A 15,363-nucleotide genomic window follows, 5' to 3' on the forward strand; every position below is an offset into this window, starting at 1 on the left:
TCCAAAAGTAGAGTCATCCAGGGGACAGTAGGGCCAAAGTCCAGAGGCCAGAGTCCTAGACACATGCTCTAAGCCAGTGCTGTCCAATAGAACTTTTTGCAGTGATGGAAATGTTCTGTATCTGCGCTGTCCAATAGGGTAGCCATGGGCCACATGTGGCCACAGTGGCTATTGAGCCCTTGCATATGGTTAGTGCTACTGAGGAATCTAAGAGCCTGAGCCAACTTTGCCACTTGCAAGTCGAGTCAAAAACAAGAGAGTTGCCTTCCTTTGAAATAACACTGGAATCCAGTGGCAACCCAAGTCTCTGAGACAGTAGAATGAGACAAGAGAACCGGGACTCAGCAGTGGGCAAGGGGAGGAATCAGAGGTGAAGAAGAGGGAGGGAAGAGGAGGGCGGGGCCAGGATTGAGGCCCACCAAGCCCTCCGGTCAGACTAGACCTGAGATTCTTAAATATAGATGTATTTTTTCATCTCTGGACACACTTCAATCACACCCCTTCTGCCCTCCCCCCTCCCAGTTGCAAACCAAGGGCAGCAGACACAGCACAGCACACGTGAGGGGCACCTCCCTTTCACCAAAGCCGGGGGCAGGGCACAGCTTAGGGATGGAAGAGGCTCGAGGTAAATATGGAGGTTCTAGAATCCAGTGGGCTGAGTTCTAGACCAGAGGGAAGGGACCAGGATGCAGCAAAGTGGCGAGGTTCTAGATTTGGCAGCTGGGACCTAGAACCCAGTGGTTTCATGGTGGGTCTAAGCGGTTGGGGGTTATGTGTGCAGGTACTGGGGAAGACAGCCAGTTGTCCTCAGCAGAGGGATTCCCTGTAGGGCACAGGAGTTTAGAGATATGGGGAAGGAGGAGTAGGGTCTGGTCCAGAAAAGGCCAGAAAGGCATCTAGACCAAGACAGCTTGTTCTCCAGTAGGAATGAGAAGCCAAGTGGTTCTGCCCCCACTTGCTTGGCCAAAGTGCAGAGGAAGAAGGGAGCAGGGGTGGAGGGATCCTCCAGGCAGAGCCGGACACCCCAGGGAGGGCTAAATCAGAGTAAACACGAGTGCACTGGCCTGGAGCCCGAGTTCTGGAGTTAACCTGCATTAAGTCCCTGAAAGTGCCCCAGCTCTGGACTTGATTGTCTCATTAGCAGGGACTCCACGTGGTTTCCAGTGCTTGGTGGCCCCGGGCCAGGCCTGAGCATGGCAGGCTCTGTATGCTGTAAAATTAGCAAGCCGCAAGGGGCTCAAGGAGTCCCAGCACAGAAGGCAACAGAGCAGGTTTCTGAAAACCTCTGGCACCATGGCAGGATAATGGCAGATTCCTGGCCTCTGGGATGGCCTGGGGGACTCCAGGGCACAGATTATGCATTCTGGAACCCAAGAAAGGCACGTTGTGGATTCTGGAGTGTTTGGGATTCCGACAGAGGAGCTAGAGGGGCTGGAGTGTATGGCGGAGGGGGTAGGGCTGTGGACCCCACAGAGGGTTGGGATCTGGAGTGGAGTTTAGGGACAGCGCCATTCTGCATCCACCCTCCAGATAAGGGAGGCAGGGTTGGCAGGGGAGTGCGGGGCAGGGGACTTAGTTGCGCTCCTCGCCCAGGGAGCTGGCGGGGCTGAGGGGCTCGCTGGGGGTGCTGACTGAGCTGGAGGGCGCTGTGTCCACCGAGCCGCGCTTGCTCCCGCCGGTTGAAGACGTGCAGGAGGCGCGGCGCGGCCACTCCGGGGCGCGGATATTGCGCCGGTCCTTGGCAGCCTCCTCGTCCTCGTCGTAGCGCTCGCCATCTTCATCGGGTGGTCCGTCCCGGGGCTCCTCCTCATCCTCGCTCTGGTGCGGGCTGGAGTGTCTCGACAGTGAGGGCGATGGTGGCACTGAGGCTGGCCGCGGGTAGCGGTAGCCCTGGGTCTGCGTACGGAGGTGTGGGCACAAACCGCATAGTGAGCAGAGGCCTCTACAGCCTGCCTGGGCGTCCAGGGTCCTTGAGGTCTTGCAACTCGAGGAGGGACACCCCACTTCACCCCACCCTTCTAGCTCCTGGTCCCCTAGAGAGACCCCGGGTCCACTTACCGCTTCAGCCTCGTGGGGCTCGTAGGTGAAATGTTCTGGAAAGGCCTTGGCCAGCGCCATGTGGCGTGCGCACATGTAGTACTTGTTGGGGGGAAAGAAGAGTGGGCATCAGTGGTCAGGAGTCTGACCCCGCCCCCAGCAGGTTTGGAGGTGGGGTGAACCCTGGTTACACCTTTTATGCAGATGAGCACACCCTGCGGTGGTTTCCAGTTGGCCCCTCTGCCAATCATCCATCTTTCAGGCTCCACCCCTTATGTAGATAAGCAGAGCTGTGAATGGACAGTCTCTGAGCCACACCCCCTTAACAGGGGCGGAATTCTCCAGTCAGGTACCTCTTTGGCCGCACCCTTATGCAAATAGAGAACTTCCCACCTCGGTGGTCTTCCAGTCTGAATGTTGATTCTTTTCTTAAAGGGACAGCAAGCGTTACAAATAGGAAGAGACCATGCCCTTTGCACCAGCTTTCGAGGCACGGGGAATCAGAGACCCAGAGCCGTAAGTGACTGATTCACCAGCAGAGGACAGGGAGGGGAGTTATACCCGGCCTAGGTATTTCCAGTCCAGAAGGTCGGAGAGGCGCTCCGTGCGGTTCCGCTGGATAATGCGCTGCCGCCGGCTCTGCTGGCAGAAACTGTAGAGGAAGGAGGTGAGCTGCGAGCAAGAATCATCCAGGCCTCGGAAACGCCGGTCCAGAATGTAGATGCCTGTCGGGGCCAGGACGAGGTCTCAGAAAACAGATTGGGGAAACCTTCATTGTCTCTGGGACTCTGCGGACACCAGGACGCCTCCTCCCACCGGGACTCAGGAGTCCACCCCCTCCTCTCTTAGTGACCCAAGAGACCACGCCCCTCCTTCCCAGGATCCAAGAGTCCCGGCTCTCATTCCGGGCGCTGACCGTAAGCTGAGGGGTCTGCGATGTGTTCCTCCATGAAGCAGCCGAAACCAGAAAGGTTGGTGGAGACACTGGGGATACCCATAACCGTGCACTCAGCTGCGGGAAGGCGTGAGAAAGGTCGGCTTAGCTTGCCCCTCTTTATTGCCTTAAATCCCAGTGAAAGCCCCAATGGCGCCCTCTATTGGCGCCTTTAATAAGAGCCGGGCGCTGTGCTGCGCAAGTCAGGAACCAGACAAATTAGGCTGTGCATTAAAGTATGATAGTCCCTATTCCTTAGAGGGGAAGCTACTAGGCCCAGAAAAGGGAATTCATTTGCCCCAAGGCCTCAGGGTAAGGAAGAGTCCATAATTGGGTAATAAGGATGCTGATTTATTGAGCACGGTACTCTGGGCCAATGTCCACCATTTTAATTTATCCTCATGACCTATAAGACACCTTTTTGTGCCAGACTGCACTGTTTTGGTTGTCATAGCTTTATAGTCTGTTTTGACAAGAGGTAAGACAAGGTCTCTCATTATTACTATCACTGTGTACAGAGCACCTACTACACCTCGTTTACTCCCTTAAATAACGCTGAGAAATGCTTCAAGGAGTTTATTATAATTTTTATATAAGTGTTTCTAAAAACGTCTGTAAGCTGCAAAAGTAGGCACTACATATAACAAGGCTTATGGGAAAAATAGGGTTGGAGCTGGTCACACAAAACCTATGCACCATTTTAACCGGGGATGAAACTGGCAAATTTCCTAATCATCACACAAGCACAGTTTAAAAGACTTGTCAAATTACTCATCATTTAAGAAATATTACAGCAAATGTGGTATTTATTTTGCCTTAAAAACATATGAAAGTAGCTTGATCGTTAGTGAACCGTGCATTTAGCTGTTGTTGTTTTGGGGAACGAAACAGTAGCAAATTGGGAGAAATCACGTGTGAACTCTGACATCAGCCCTCTAGTTACTCACATGAGCTACTGTGTCACAAAAACACAGGAACAGACTGTCTCCATTGTTCCTGTTTTGCAAAGGAGGAGTTTGGAGCTCAGGGAGGGCCAGTCCCTTGTCCTGGGATCACTCCAGACGCTGAACTCACCTGGTGTGTAGCCCCAAGGCTCATAGTAGGAGGGGAAGACCCCAAGGTGGCAGCCACGGACAAACTCCTCGTAGTCCACAGGGAGCAGGGGGCTCGTGGAGGAGAGGAACTCCGGGTGAAAAATAACCTGGCAGTGGAAAACAAGCGCTCAGCCCGAGCACCTTATTTAGCTACTCCCTGGGGATCCCAGAGAGGATGAAAAAGTTGTCTAAAGCCACACAAGACAGTGTCAGGACAAAGATTGGAATCCAAGTCTGTCTGCCTCAGAAGTAAAGGTTCTTTCTAAACATTGCAATCCTTTGATATACCAGGGGAGATGGGGAATGTGAGGCTCAGGCTCCACCCCCCATATCACAGCCCTCCCCAGAACCACCACCCCCAACCATGCCCAACCCACCCTGGCCAGTGCCCTCACCTTGACCCTGTCGGCACTACTATTGAAGAGGCCAATTCGGCGGATGGTGGTCAAAATAGGATCTGAGGAGTCGTCCAGCATATTGTGGGTGCACACAGGAGGGAAAGACTGCCGCTGTAGGGGCCACAAGTGGGGTGGGAGGGGGGTCAGGGAAGGGACAGAGGACTCCCTACTTCCCCATGAGCCATGCTCATCCTGGGGATCTAAGGAGACAATTCCCATCAGGTTGTGGAGCAACAAACCCAAGAGATTACCAGGAGTTGTAGATTTCCTACTTGGCTCTATCTGTAAAGGTTTTCTTTTCCCTTTAAGCACCATAAGCCGAAAAGAAACTACAATCCCAGCTGTCTTAGAGGCAGAGCCAGTGTTAACATCCCTCACAGACTAGAGGGAGCTGTAGCTATCTTGTTCTGTACTCTGGGCTCTCATCAAAGAAACCCAAAGGGACCGTAACTCCCAGCAGTTGATGGGGGCTGTGCCTTTCAGGGGCTGCTTGCCGGAAGTTATAGTTTTCTTATGAAAATCCTGGATCTCTTTCTCTCCAAGTTCCTTTTACTCTCCATCCTGTATTCTCTCCACCTCCACCCTCAAAAGAGGCCCAAAGAAACCACAATTCCCAAGAGCCAGTGGAGGAAGACAGAGCTAGTGTGATAGCAGTCCCAGGGGCTGCTGGGATATATAGTTCTTTGCAGCTGTCCCATCATTCCTCTCATTAAAAGATCTACTCATCTTCAGTTTACTGACTCCAGGAGCCCAGGAAACTACAACTCCCAGCAGCCCCATGGCAGAAACATCCTCAGTGAGGCCGACTGCCTTAGGAACTACTGGAAATTATAGTTTGGACAAAAACAATTCACACCTTGTTTGTGCAACTTGGCTGTCTTGGTTTCCATTCCCCAGGACTGGGGGAAATCACCAACCCTGACCACAGGTACCAAAAGCCCTTGACTCCAGAGAATAAAAGAACTCTAATTCCCAGAGGTTTCTGGGGCCAGGGAAGAGTCAAGGTAGCAGAAAGCCCTGGGGGCTGCTGGGAGTTGTAGTTCTCATTTTGTGACTGCCAATTTTCTCTAAGGTTTCCCACCCATCTAATTAACCCCAGGTATCTAAAGAAGCTACAACTCCCAGGGGTATTTGGAGACTAAGACACAACCAGTGGGATAAGAAACAGTAGCTGCTGAAAGTTTTCAATGTTCTTCAGTGAATAACTGCTGTTTTTTGTTGTTGTTATTATGGTTGTTTTTTCTTCTTCTTTGATCGCACCATGCGGCACGTGGGATCTTAGGCCCCAACCAGGGATCGAACCTGCACCCCCTGTATTTGAAGCACAGAGTCTTAACCACTGGACTGCCAGGGAAGTCCCGAAATAATTTTTTTAGCCGACCTGGCTCTATCCCTAGAGGCCCAACAAAACTACCACTCCCAGCAGTCTCTGGGGGAAGAGGTGGAGGTAGCTTGCAGCAAGGCCCAGGGTTAGCTGGGAGTTGCAGTTCTCCTTTTGTGGCTATCTTGACTTTAGTTTAAGGTCCTTCCACCTTTTGTTCATGGATCCCCAAGGACTCAAAGAAACTACAACTCCCAGCAGCCTCTGTGGCAGAAAAAGCTGTGGGAAAGCAGGCTGCCCTAAAGGCTTCTGGGAATTGAAGTTCTACCAGTCAGCTCACACACACCCTTCTGACTTCAGAATTGATTCCTTGAATAAGGGCTGCCAACAAAGCAGAACTCCCACCCATCTCTGGGGTCAGAGCTAACACGGCAAGCTGCCTCCAGGGCTGCTGGGAATTGCCATCTTTCGACTCAGGAGTCCAGACCATACCTGCGTGGCAAAGATGGCTCTTTTCATCATAGTGAAGTCCTCCTTGTCCAGCATCTTGTTCATGTCTGGGAGGCTCCCCCTGTAAGGCGAGCAGGGGGATGCATCTGGGAATGGGTGATGAGAGGGTTTAGAGCCCAGGAGGATGCAGGGCTGAGGGCGGGACACTCACACCAGCAAGGATTCATAAAGCTTCCTCCCAAACTTCTCCTTCACTGTGTTGGCCGTATCCCTGGAAGGAGCAGAGCGACAACATCACTTATAGACCAGCTGCCATTTATTGTTAGGCTTCTGGGGCAGCTGGGAAGTTGAGGTCTGAGCAGAGAAGCTCTGGGAATTTCTGGCTGGAAGATGGGGACTCGGGGAATAGGCCCTGGAAGGCTCGGATCCCTTGTGCTTTGCATCAGCTCTGCGGCCAAGGACAGGTGGCCTTCCCTCTCTGACTTCAATGCCTCATCTGTCAGATGGGGATAAAAATAGAAGCACCCTCAAAGGTTTGCAGTGAGAATTCGATGAGGTCATGACAAAAAGTGCACAGTGCCCATCGCACAGTGAGCCTTCCAAAAATGTCAGCTATTATTAGGACTTGGGCTAGTCCTGGTAGTCGTGATGCTGAGCCCCATTTTATAAAAAGGGAAAATTACATTCTGAGAGAGGAAAATGTATGGACACAAGTAAAGCTAGCAAAGAGTGCCACCCTACAACTTCATTAACATTCCTCTGTTCATGGTCCTCTCGTAGCTCTGGCCTCATTTTCTACCCCATCTCCCTAGGGTACTCTGCTTCAGCCCCGCTGGCTTCCTTGCTGTTTCTCAAACATACCTCAGGGCCTTTGCACTTGCCATTCCCTCTGCCTGAAATGCTGTTCCCCAGATACACACAGGGCTTCCTCCCTCGTTTCCTCTCTTGGTCTCTCTACTTGCTGGCACTTACTCAGTGTGGCCTGTCCTGACGACCCTGTCTTATATTCCAGTCCTGCTTTTTTTTGCCAGAGCACTTTCTATAGAACTTTCTAGAATGTGAACACAATGAGGGCAGGGATTTTATCTTTCTGCCTCACAGCTGTGTTCCCAGTGCCTAGAACAGCACCTTGCACACAGTAGGAGCTCAAGAAATAGCTGATGGCTAATGAGTGTTTTTCACAGATGAGGAAACTGAGACTTGAAAACGGGGAGTGGTTTGCCTAAAGTCGCAAAGCCAGAGCAGGACAGGGGCACGAGCGGGATCTCGCCAGCTTGATACCAGAGCCCTGGTCATGCTGTCACACTTGTCCTGCCTGCGACTGCGACTTCGTACTGCCCCCGAGTTGCAGGCATCTGGAGCAAGTAACTTTGCTGGGAATCAGGTGGGGGATGGGTTGATCATGTCACAGATGACAAAACTGAGACTCCAGGAGAAACAGGGGACCCAAAGCACACAGCTGGGAGTGGGAGTGGCAGGGATGCCGGGCCGAGGGCTGCTGACCAAAGCTGCTTGCGCACGGCTTGGCCCTTAAGGGTTTCCACGTTGAAATTGTTGGTCCGAGCTGGCATGATGAAGAAGGCAACCACTGTCTGCTCGCTGCCATTCACCTGGGGCAGAGGAAAGGGAGGGTGTGTGTGTGTGTGCGTGCGTGTGAGTGTGTGAGGATCACATGGGAGAAGGCTGAGAACACCCACCCTTTTCCACCCCCCAAGACCACGAGGACCCTGCCATGCCCCTTACTGTCAAGGAGAATTACAGGACAGAGCTACCATTCCCACAGGGACTCTGATCTTCTTTCTGGGTCCCTACACTCCTGTTTTACACATAGGTTTCCCTGCCCCCACCTCCCCAGGTCTCCGTTCTCCCCAGTCATGTACTGATTTTCTCATCCTCCTTGTCCCCTTGCAGCCCAGGCCTTACTCTGAGCAGATAGTTGAGCCGGGCCAAGGCCTCCAGGAAGACATCAGCCCCCTTGTTGGAGAATTCGTAGCGGCCAGCGATAAAGAAGTACAAGGTCTTGTCCAAGTTGAAGTCCAGGTGCCTAAAGAAGCCACAAGACAGGGTGAAGCCAAGACCCTCACCCGCTAGCCCCAGCCTTGAAACTACAAACCCCAGAAGCCACAGGGGCAAAGAACATCTTAGGACAGAGGCATCATGGGAACTCCTGGGAATTGTTCTTTTCTCCTTAGATGGGGATTTCCTTAAATACTCAGCCATTGTTCTGGTGCTCAAGAACTCAAGAGGCTGAGCCCTCAGCTGTCCCCTCTGTTGGCCCCAGGAGTCTGGGTTCCCAACCACCATCTCTCTCAAGAACTAGGTATCTGGCCTACATACCCATAAAAATGGCCCCGCACAAACTCCTGGATTCGAGCCTTGCTCTGAGCATGGAGGTTCTGGAACTCATGCATGGCAGAGAATTTCTTCACATTCAGTCCATTGGGGGTCACGATATCTGGGATTGGGGGAGAAGGTCCCACATTTCATTTCTTCATTTCTTCGTTCAGATCAATGTGGCTGAATGAATAAATGAAGGAAAGACCCCTTTCCTTTCACAATGTCTTTGTTTCGATAGCTCCCCAGTGAGCTCCTGTGGTGACCCAGCTGCCCTGCCACTCAGATACTTTCTTGCCCAATATTGCATGCTTATATTCACAAGCCTGACTACAACTCCCATCAGCCCCTGTGAATGGCTAACCAGACAGGGAACAGAGCAACATCGGGGCTTCTGGGAGTTGTAGCTCTTTTGTTTCCCCTATGCCACCCTGAGCTGGGGGAATGAGTCAATGTCCCCATCCTGCTTCTCTATTTTCAAGCCTCTTTTAGGGCCCCAACCATTTCCTATTCTCATAGAAATTAAAGCATATCAGTGAAAAACTATAACCTCCATCAGCTCCTGGGGCAAAATTCCAGGAATATAAGGAGTTGGACAGCCAAAGGTCTTCTGGGAGTTATAGTTCTCACCTTATACCCATTGAGAATGGATGCTATAGTTTGGGAAGAATAACTGGTTCCAACACTGCTTTTCTCAAAAACAAAATCCAAGGAACCTCCTTCCTCTTTCAGAAGACCAATATCTACATTAGCCAGTAAAAGAATTTTACCATTTCTGAAATTAAAGAAACTACACTTCCCATTAGCCTCTAGGGCATGCAGCCAGGCAGCCTCATATTCAGGTCACCAACCTAGGGCATTCTAGGAGTTGTAGTTCTCTGCTCTTTACAGCAAAAACATTGGAACAAGCCTTGGCATAGACTACCCCGTTTATGTCTACGGACCCAGGCCTATTTCCTACCTGGTTTCCTTTTGAGTAGGTGCTGAGCCTCAATGGCGGTAATCTGGGACACAGTAGTGAAGACATGAGCGCAGTGGGCTGCCGCCCGCTCCATGCAGTAGCGGTGATAGATTTGCCTCTCACCTGCTTCCTTGTCCACGTTGAACTGGGTAGGGAGGGAGGGCAATCAGCTTAGAAGAACTGGGGAGAAGACAGGCGGTCCAGACTCCAGGGTCTTAGGGGAGACTGGGCCTTGAAGCTGGACTCCTGGGCCTGAGGGTAGAGGGGTTGGGGACTTGGATTCCTGGGTCCTGGGGGAAGAGAGAACTTGATCCCCTTGGGCTTCGCAGACAGCCTCGGGCTGTCCTGAAATGCTGGCAACCCCCATCTGCCACGCTCCCAGCTCACATTCTCCAGGTTGTTGTAGAAGTCCACGGCACCGGCACACAGGTATCGCCCCAGCAGCGTGGCGTGGGTCGTGAAGATGGTAGCCACGGGCAGCCGCCGGGCACGGCACAGGCAGAGCCCGATGCCCGCCAACCACTCATGGAAGTGTGCAACCACATGTGGTTTCTCCTCGCTCTGGGCCAGGAACTGTGGGGCAATAGGGATAGGGCCACTGTGTCTCCATGTGTATTGTGAAGACAACCAGCAATCCCCAACGTGGATGAGGAAGCAGGGGAGAAGTCAATCTATCCCCACAACTGCACAGAGTGGGTGGTGACCCATTGCAATACCCATGGGACAAGGAGCTCTAAATCCTTAAGGCAGCCAGACTAGCTGACCTCATTCCCAGAGGCTGATGGGAGCTGTGTTTTTTTGACCAACCTTCTAAGTCCCAGAAGGGCTGAATTGGAAAGACCAAAGTTTTAGTGTTCCCAAGTCCTGAACACAATTCCTGGACACCTTTTATGTCAATCAAGAGTAGACCTGGGGGGCTTCCCTGGTGGCGCAGTGGTTGAGAATCTGCCTGCCAATGCAGGGGACACGGGTTCGAGCCCTGGTCTGGCAAGATCCCACATGCCGCGGAGCAACTGGGCCCGCGAGCCACAATTACTGAGCCTGCGCGTCTGGAGCCTGTGCTCCGCAACAAGAGAGGCCGCGACAGTGAGAGGCCCGCGCACCGCAATGAAGAGTGGCCCCTGCTCGCCGCAACTAGAGAAAGCCCTCGCACAGAAACGAAGACCCAACACAGCCAAAAATAAATAAATAAATAATAATAATAATAATAATAATAAAAGAGTAGACCTGTACCGGATACTGGTTGAAGGACTACAACTCCCAGAATGCCCTAGGAGCAGCCAATTCATAAACTGTCCCAGGGTATGGGAAACAAAGTTTCTTGAGCCTTTTAAAACTTAAGAAAGGGCCCGAATTGGGGTTCGGGTTCTCAGATAGGCTGGGGAGTCCCAAACATCCGGGGACCCACCTGAGAGCCAAGTCCCGCCCATATTAGAGAACTACAACTCCCAGAACTCCCTGGGGGTGAGCCCTCCCGTCAAGCCAGCCTCCCCAAGAGCTAATGGCTTAGAATTCCTATATTTGGAAGACTGGAGTAAATGAAGCTGGGGTTGGGAGACTGGGTCTCTGAGGAAAGAAGAATCTTGGCCCCTGGATGTCCATATTGCCAGAGATCAGAGTTAATCCTCGGTTTATAGGACTACAACTCCCAGAATGCTCTGGGAGACACTAGCCACCCTCTGGCCTCGGATGGCCGTTGTAATTTGGGGCCTGGGGTCGAAAGGAGTGACACGGGGATTGGCAGTGGGGCCTACCTCACCCAGGAACCAGGTAGTGAGGAAGCCAAAAAGGACGGCGTCGTTGCCTTCCCGGTCGTACCAGGGCACCCCGATGTTGCACGTGTCCCATAGCTCCCCCTTCCAGCGCTCCAGGGCCCAGGCTGAGGCCCCCACGTCGAGGAGCACCACCAGGGGGCCCCCCTCGATCAGCCAGCGCCCGAAATACACCTGCAGGGGGACACAGGAAGGCTTAGGGTTTTGGCCACCTGTCTCTGGGCACAGCAACTGCGTTTCTCCCATCCCCAGGGAGACGTCTGGGCTCATGGCCTCGGTGCTTCTACCTTCTGTTTCTGTATCTGCTGCTAATTTCTCACCTGCTGCCTTATTTCTCTATTTGCCATTAGTTATTCCCACCACAATTTTTTCCCATCTCGGCTGCAGCATCTCCCTATCCCTTGCTTAGTTTCTCTAACAGTTGCCTCTCTTCTCTACTTATAAACCCACATTGCACACGTCCTGTCTCTGTGCCCCCACTGCCTTATTTTTCCACCCTGCTAATCATTTCTCCAGCCCGCTGCCTTGCTTCTGTGTTCGCTGCCACATTTCTCTCACCAACCATAATGCTGCTTTCTCCCATTATCTTTCCTTTCTGCCGCTCATTCCTTGTACTGGCTCCTTCTTCTTTCACTCGCTCCCTTGTTTCTGATCCTTTCGCCATGTATTTGTCACCTGCTTCCTCTTTCCTCTGCCCATAGGCCCATCTTGTACTTCGCAGCCTCATTTCTAACACTGCCCACCCACTTTCCATGCACAGGGGCTACATTTTTCTACCCACTGCCGTGTTTCTAAGCCTCGCGGTCGCATTTCTGGCCCTGCCACGTTTCATTGATCTGTTGCTTTCCTCCTGAGACCGTGGCCCAGATTCTGGGTCTGCTGCCACAGCTCTATGCAGCCGACAAGCCGTCCTACTCCTCCCCAACCTGGCTTTTCCCGGCTTTGGGAGCCTGACCCCCTATGCTCCTCCCCCTCCCAGCTGTTGTCTGCCCTTTTGCTGGGGGTGCTATTCTTAGGCCCCCAGCACATGGACAGCAGCTGCCATGGGGGAGGGACTGGGCTGCCCTAGGGTTCCTTAGGGACACAGTCCCGTCTAACTGGACTCCAGACCCCACCCCAAATCAGAGGCTGTGAATGAATGAAGGCAGCATTGTACCTCTCCCTCCCAGACCCCGATGTCTGTACCTCAGCCCTGCTGCCTTATGGCCCTCTCCCTGGGGGACAGCCACCTCTCTGTCCTCATCCTTCAATCCTCATTGGGTGCCTGGGACTCTCCCCTCCTTTTTTTTTATTATCCCCCTCCTCCTTTTAATTCCTGGCTGCGCATCCAAAACTCTGTCCCCTGGGTTTGCCTGCCTACCTCTCCTCTCTTCCTCAATACTCCATCGTCTTCTCTCCTTCGAGATCCTTCTCTCTAAAACATCAGGCTACCTCTTTTCTGTATCTGGACTCTGTCTGTCTCCCTACTGCTCTAACCACTGGGGCCACCATCACTTTTTGGAACACTCAGCCTTTCTCCATCTGGCTTTCTCCTTTGCCTGCCTGGCCACCTCACTCTGCACGTGTGGCTGCTTTCAGTAATAATGATGATGATAATAATAACCACGACGATAACAGCTCACAGACAGTACTAACTGCATGCCAGGACCTGGGCTGAAGACTTTTTATGAACTATTTCATCCTCCCCGGAAGCCTATAAGGCGGATGCTATTAGCATGTTCATTCGCCAAGGTCACAAGGCAGGAAGCAGAGAAGGCGAATTTGAACTTCAGGCTCCAGAACTCCTGCTCTGGCCTCCTGCCTCACCCCCAAGCCCACCTCCCCTGGGTTTTGTCTGGCTGTCCATCTAGCTCTTTTCCTCTCTCTGGATCTGAGGATCTCAGCCTCTTGGGACCATCTTTCAGTCTGTCTCATACCTGCTGTCTTAGAGCTGGGGGTTCACCCACTCACTTCACGGGGTCCTGCATCTGTCTGAGTGTCTGTCAGATGTCTGCCCGGGAAAGTGCTGGGCCATCCTGAGTTTCTGTCCATGCCTCCCTCTCTCCCTGGGGCTGTCCATCCCCTGCTCCTTCTCTTTCTGCTGCCCCCACCCTGCCCTCGGCCGGGCCATGTCCCACCTTGCAGCCCTTGCTGTTCATGGAGTCCAGCGTCCTCTTCAGGGCTGGGGTCGGGGGCTCGAGCAGTTCCACCTGGGTCCTCACGCCCTGCTCCGTGTACGGTCCCACCAGGTAGTAGTTGTCGCCCCACTCATCCCCTGTCACCTTCGCCTTCGTCTGCAGCACCGTGTAGATGCCACCCACTGTGGGCCCAAGTGCGTGAGGGCAGGCCCCAGCAGAGGTCCACAGATCTGGGGCCTGGGGCAGGGTCGGGGTGGGGGGCGGCTGCGGGAGCCCCAGACCTCTGGCTCGGAGGGAAAAGGGGCCTGGGAGCCCACACTTCAGAGTCAGAGGAAGGAGGGGAGAGGGCGGTGATGGACGGTACTCTTGGGACTATGGGAGAAGGGGGCTGGGGTCGGGACTTGAAGGGAGGAGGTGCTGAGTCTGAGAGAAGGGGCTGGGGGCCTAGGCTTCTTTCTAGGTGTGAGGGAATTAGGGGCTGGGGCTGAGGAGGACAGAAGCTGACAAGGGTTATTAGGGCCTAGCTTCTTGAGTTCCCAGCTTACAGGAGCTGGATTTAAATTCCCAGTCAGGCTCCAGGACACAGTAAGGGAGAATCCCTCTTCATGGCCTCATTTAGGGTCTCGGAGTTGCCCAAAAGAAGCCAGAGCTGTAATTCCTCACCCCCCAGGGACTCTGTCGACCTGTCCCTCAGTTCCCTCTCCCCACATGGGGACACAGGCATGCAGGGCCCTGCTCCTCCCATGACTCCATTCCAGACCCAGAAGTCTGGGCCTCCAGCCTCCTTACCTCCTGAAGCCTGGGCCCTGGAGATCCATGTCTCCATGTTCACAGACCTCCCCTTTCTCTCCCAAGACTCAGCAAAGCAAAATCCCAGCTCCCTTTCTTCTGTGGAGCTAGACTGTCTAGCTCTTGGGATTCCAGCCCCAGCCTTCTCCAAACCCAGAACCTCAGGCCCTTTGGAGCCCGGAACCCAGAAATCCAGGCCCCCAGCCACTCCCATCCCAGGGCCCAGGCCCTGACCAGCTTAGGACTTCCCAGCCTTTCCCCATTCCTGTGCGCATGTGTCTGAGGCTACAGGCTCCTCTACTCCTACGAACCCAGAGCTCAGGCCCTCAGAACCCAGGCATCCAGGCCCTAACTCTCTCTCACCCTAGAATCTAAGAATTAGGGTCTCCAGCCTCTTCACAACTTTACTCTCAAATGACCAGTTCCCCCAAATTCTCCCACCACGATTCATGCATCGTATCTCCAAGTGGGCTCTCTCCCAAATCCGGAGTTACATCCCAAGACCCTTCCCCCTAGGGCCACAGTTCTGAAGTGCAAAACTCCTCCCCCCAACTCCTTCCCTATTGAGGACCCAGGTCTCTGGTCTTTTTTCATTTTAGCCCCCTCACCCCTAGGACCCAGGACCTGGGTTTCCAACCTCCTTTCATCTTAGGCGACTCATCCCCTCCCTCCAGGGCCCAGGAGACAAACTCCAGTCCCTCCCCAAGGACACAGGAGTCACAGGCTCCTTGCCCAGGACCCAAGAGTCATGCCATGCAGCCTCGTTCCTCTGTTACTCTACAGTTCCGGGCCCCCACCCCCGACTGCCCTTCTCGTCCGGGTCCCTCCGCCCGGCGTGCTCACCCTTGTTGGCCACCTCCCAGGCCACCTCAAAGAGCACTGTGTTCTCCAGGTCGAATTCATCCTCCCAATCCTCCAGTCCTGGCAGTGAGGACACGGACAAAGTGCGGTTTAGAGGCATGGCCGACGCGGTTAGAGGGCTCCGGGGGCCACAGGTGGGGGCCCCAGAGGTGTCTGAGGAATGCACTGGGCAGGGCGCTGGGCCGGGTAGCTGGTGCCCGACGGGAAGCTTGCACCACCCTCGGCTTCCTATTGCACGACCGCACTCCCGCCTAGAGCGCTCGGACCGGGGCCGGAGGCGGCCGCAGCGTCACTG

General features: G+C 53.6%; 1 protein-coding gene across 2 annotated transcripts; it reads right to left on the bottom strand.

Moving 5' to 3' along the window:
• Nucleotides 1-448: 448 nt before the first annotated feature.
• GYS1 (glycogen synthase 1) lies at nt 449-15,361 on the bottom strand. 2 transcript variants are annotated; one of them, XM_068527716.1, is made up of 16 exons: nt 15,051-15,361; nt 13,419-13,600; nt 11,284-11,475; nt 9,917-10,102; nt 9,530-9,674; nt 8,572-8,689; nt 8,158-8,278; nt 7,738-7,844; nt 6,446-6,505; nt 6,277-6,355; nt 4,461-4,574; nt 4,046-4,172; nt 2,954-3,049; nt 2,599-2,762; nt 2,059-2,139; nt 449-1,896 (listed from the first exon to the last, which is right to left on the bottom strand). In XM_068527716.1, exons 1-16 carry the CDS (start codon nt 15,166-15,168, stop codon nt 1,573-1,575), a joined length of 2,214 nt encoding a protein of 737 aa, XP_068383817.1. In that variant the 5' UTR covers nt 15,169-15,361; the 3' UTR covers nt 449-1,572. The 2 variants fall into 2 exon arrangements, with proteins under 2 accessions (XP_068383817.1, XP_068383818.1); XM_068527717.1 differs by lacking the exon at nt 13,419-13,600.
• Nucleotides 15,362-15,363: the final 2 nt, after the last annotated feature.

The sequence above is a fragment of the Eschrichtius robustus genome, chromosome 19 (genome assembly GCF_028021215.1).
Source record: "Eschrichtius robustus isolate mEscRob2 chromosome 19, mEscRob2.pri, whole genome shotgun sequence".
Taxonomy (NCBI): domain Eukaryota; kingdom Metazoa; phylum Chordata; class Mammalia; order Artiodactyla; family Eschrichtiidae; genus Eschrichtius; species Eschrichtius robustus.

Bases quoted from the DNA above. Each gene is read 5' to 3' on its own strand.
- GYS1 (XM_068527716.1), bottom strand. From the start codon at position 15,168: ATGCCTCTAAACCGCACTTTGTCCGTGTCCTCACTGCCAGGACTGGAG. The intron at 4,575-6,276 runs GTATGGTCTGGA...TGGCCCCTACAG, and splicing joins GAGCCATCTTTGCCACGCAG to CGGCAGTCTTTCCCTCCTGT. The intron at 3,050-4,045 runs GTGAGTTCAGCG...GCCTTCCCGCAG, and splicing joins GCCTTGGGGCTACACACCAG to CTGAGTGCACGGTTATGGGT.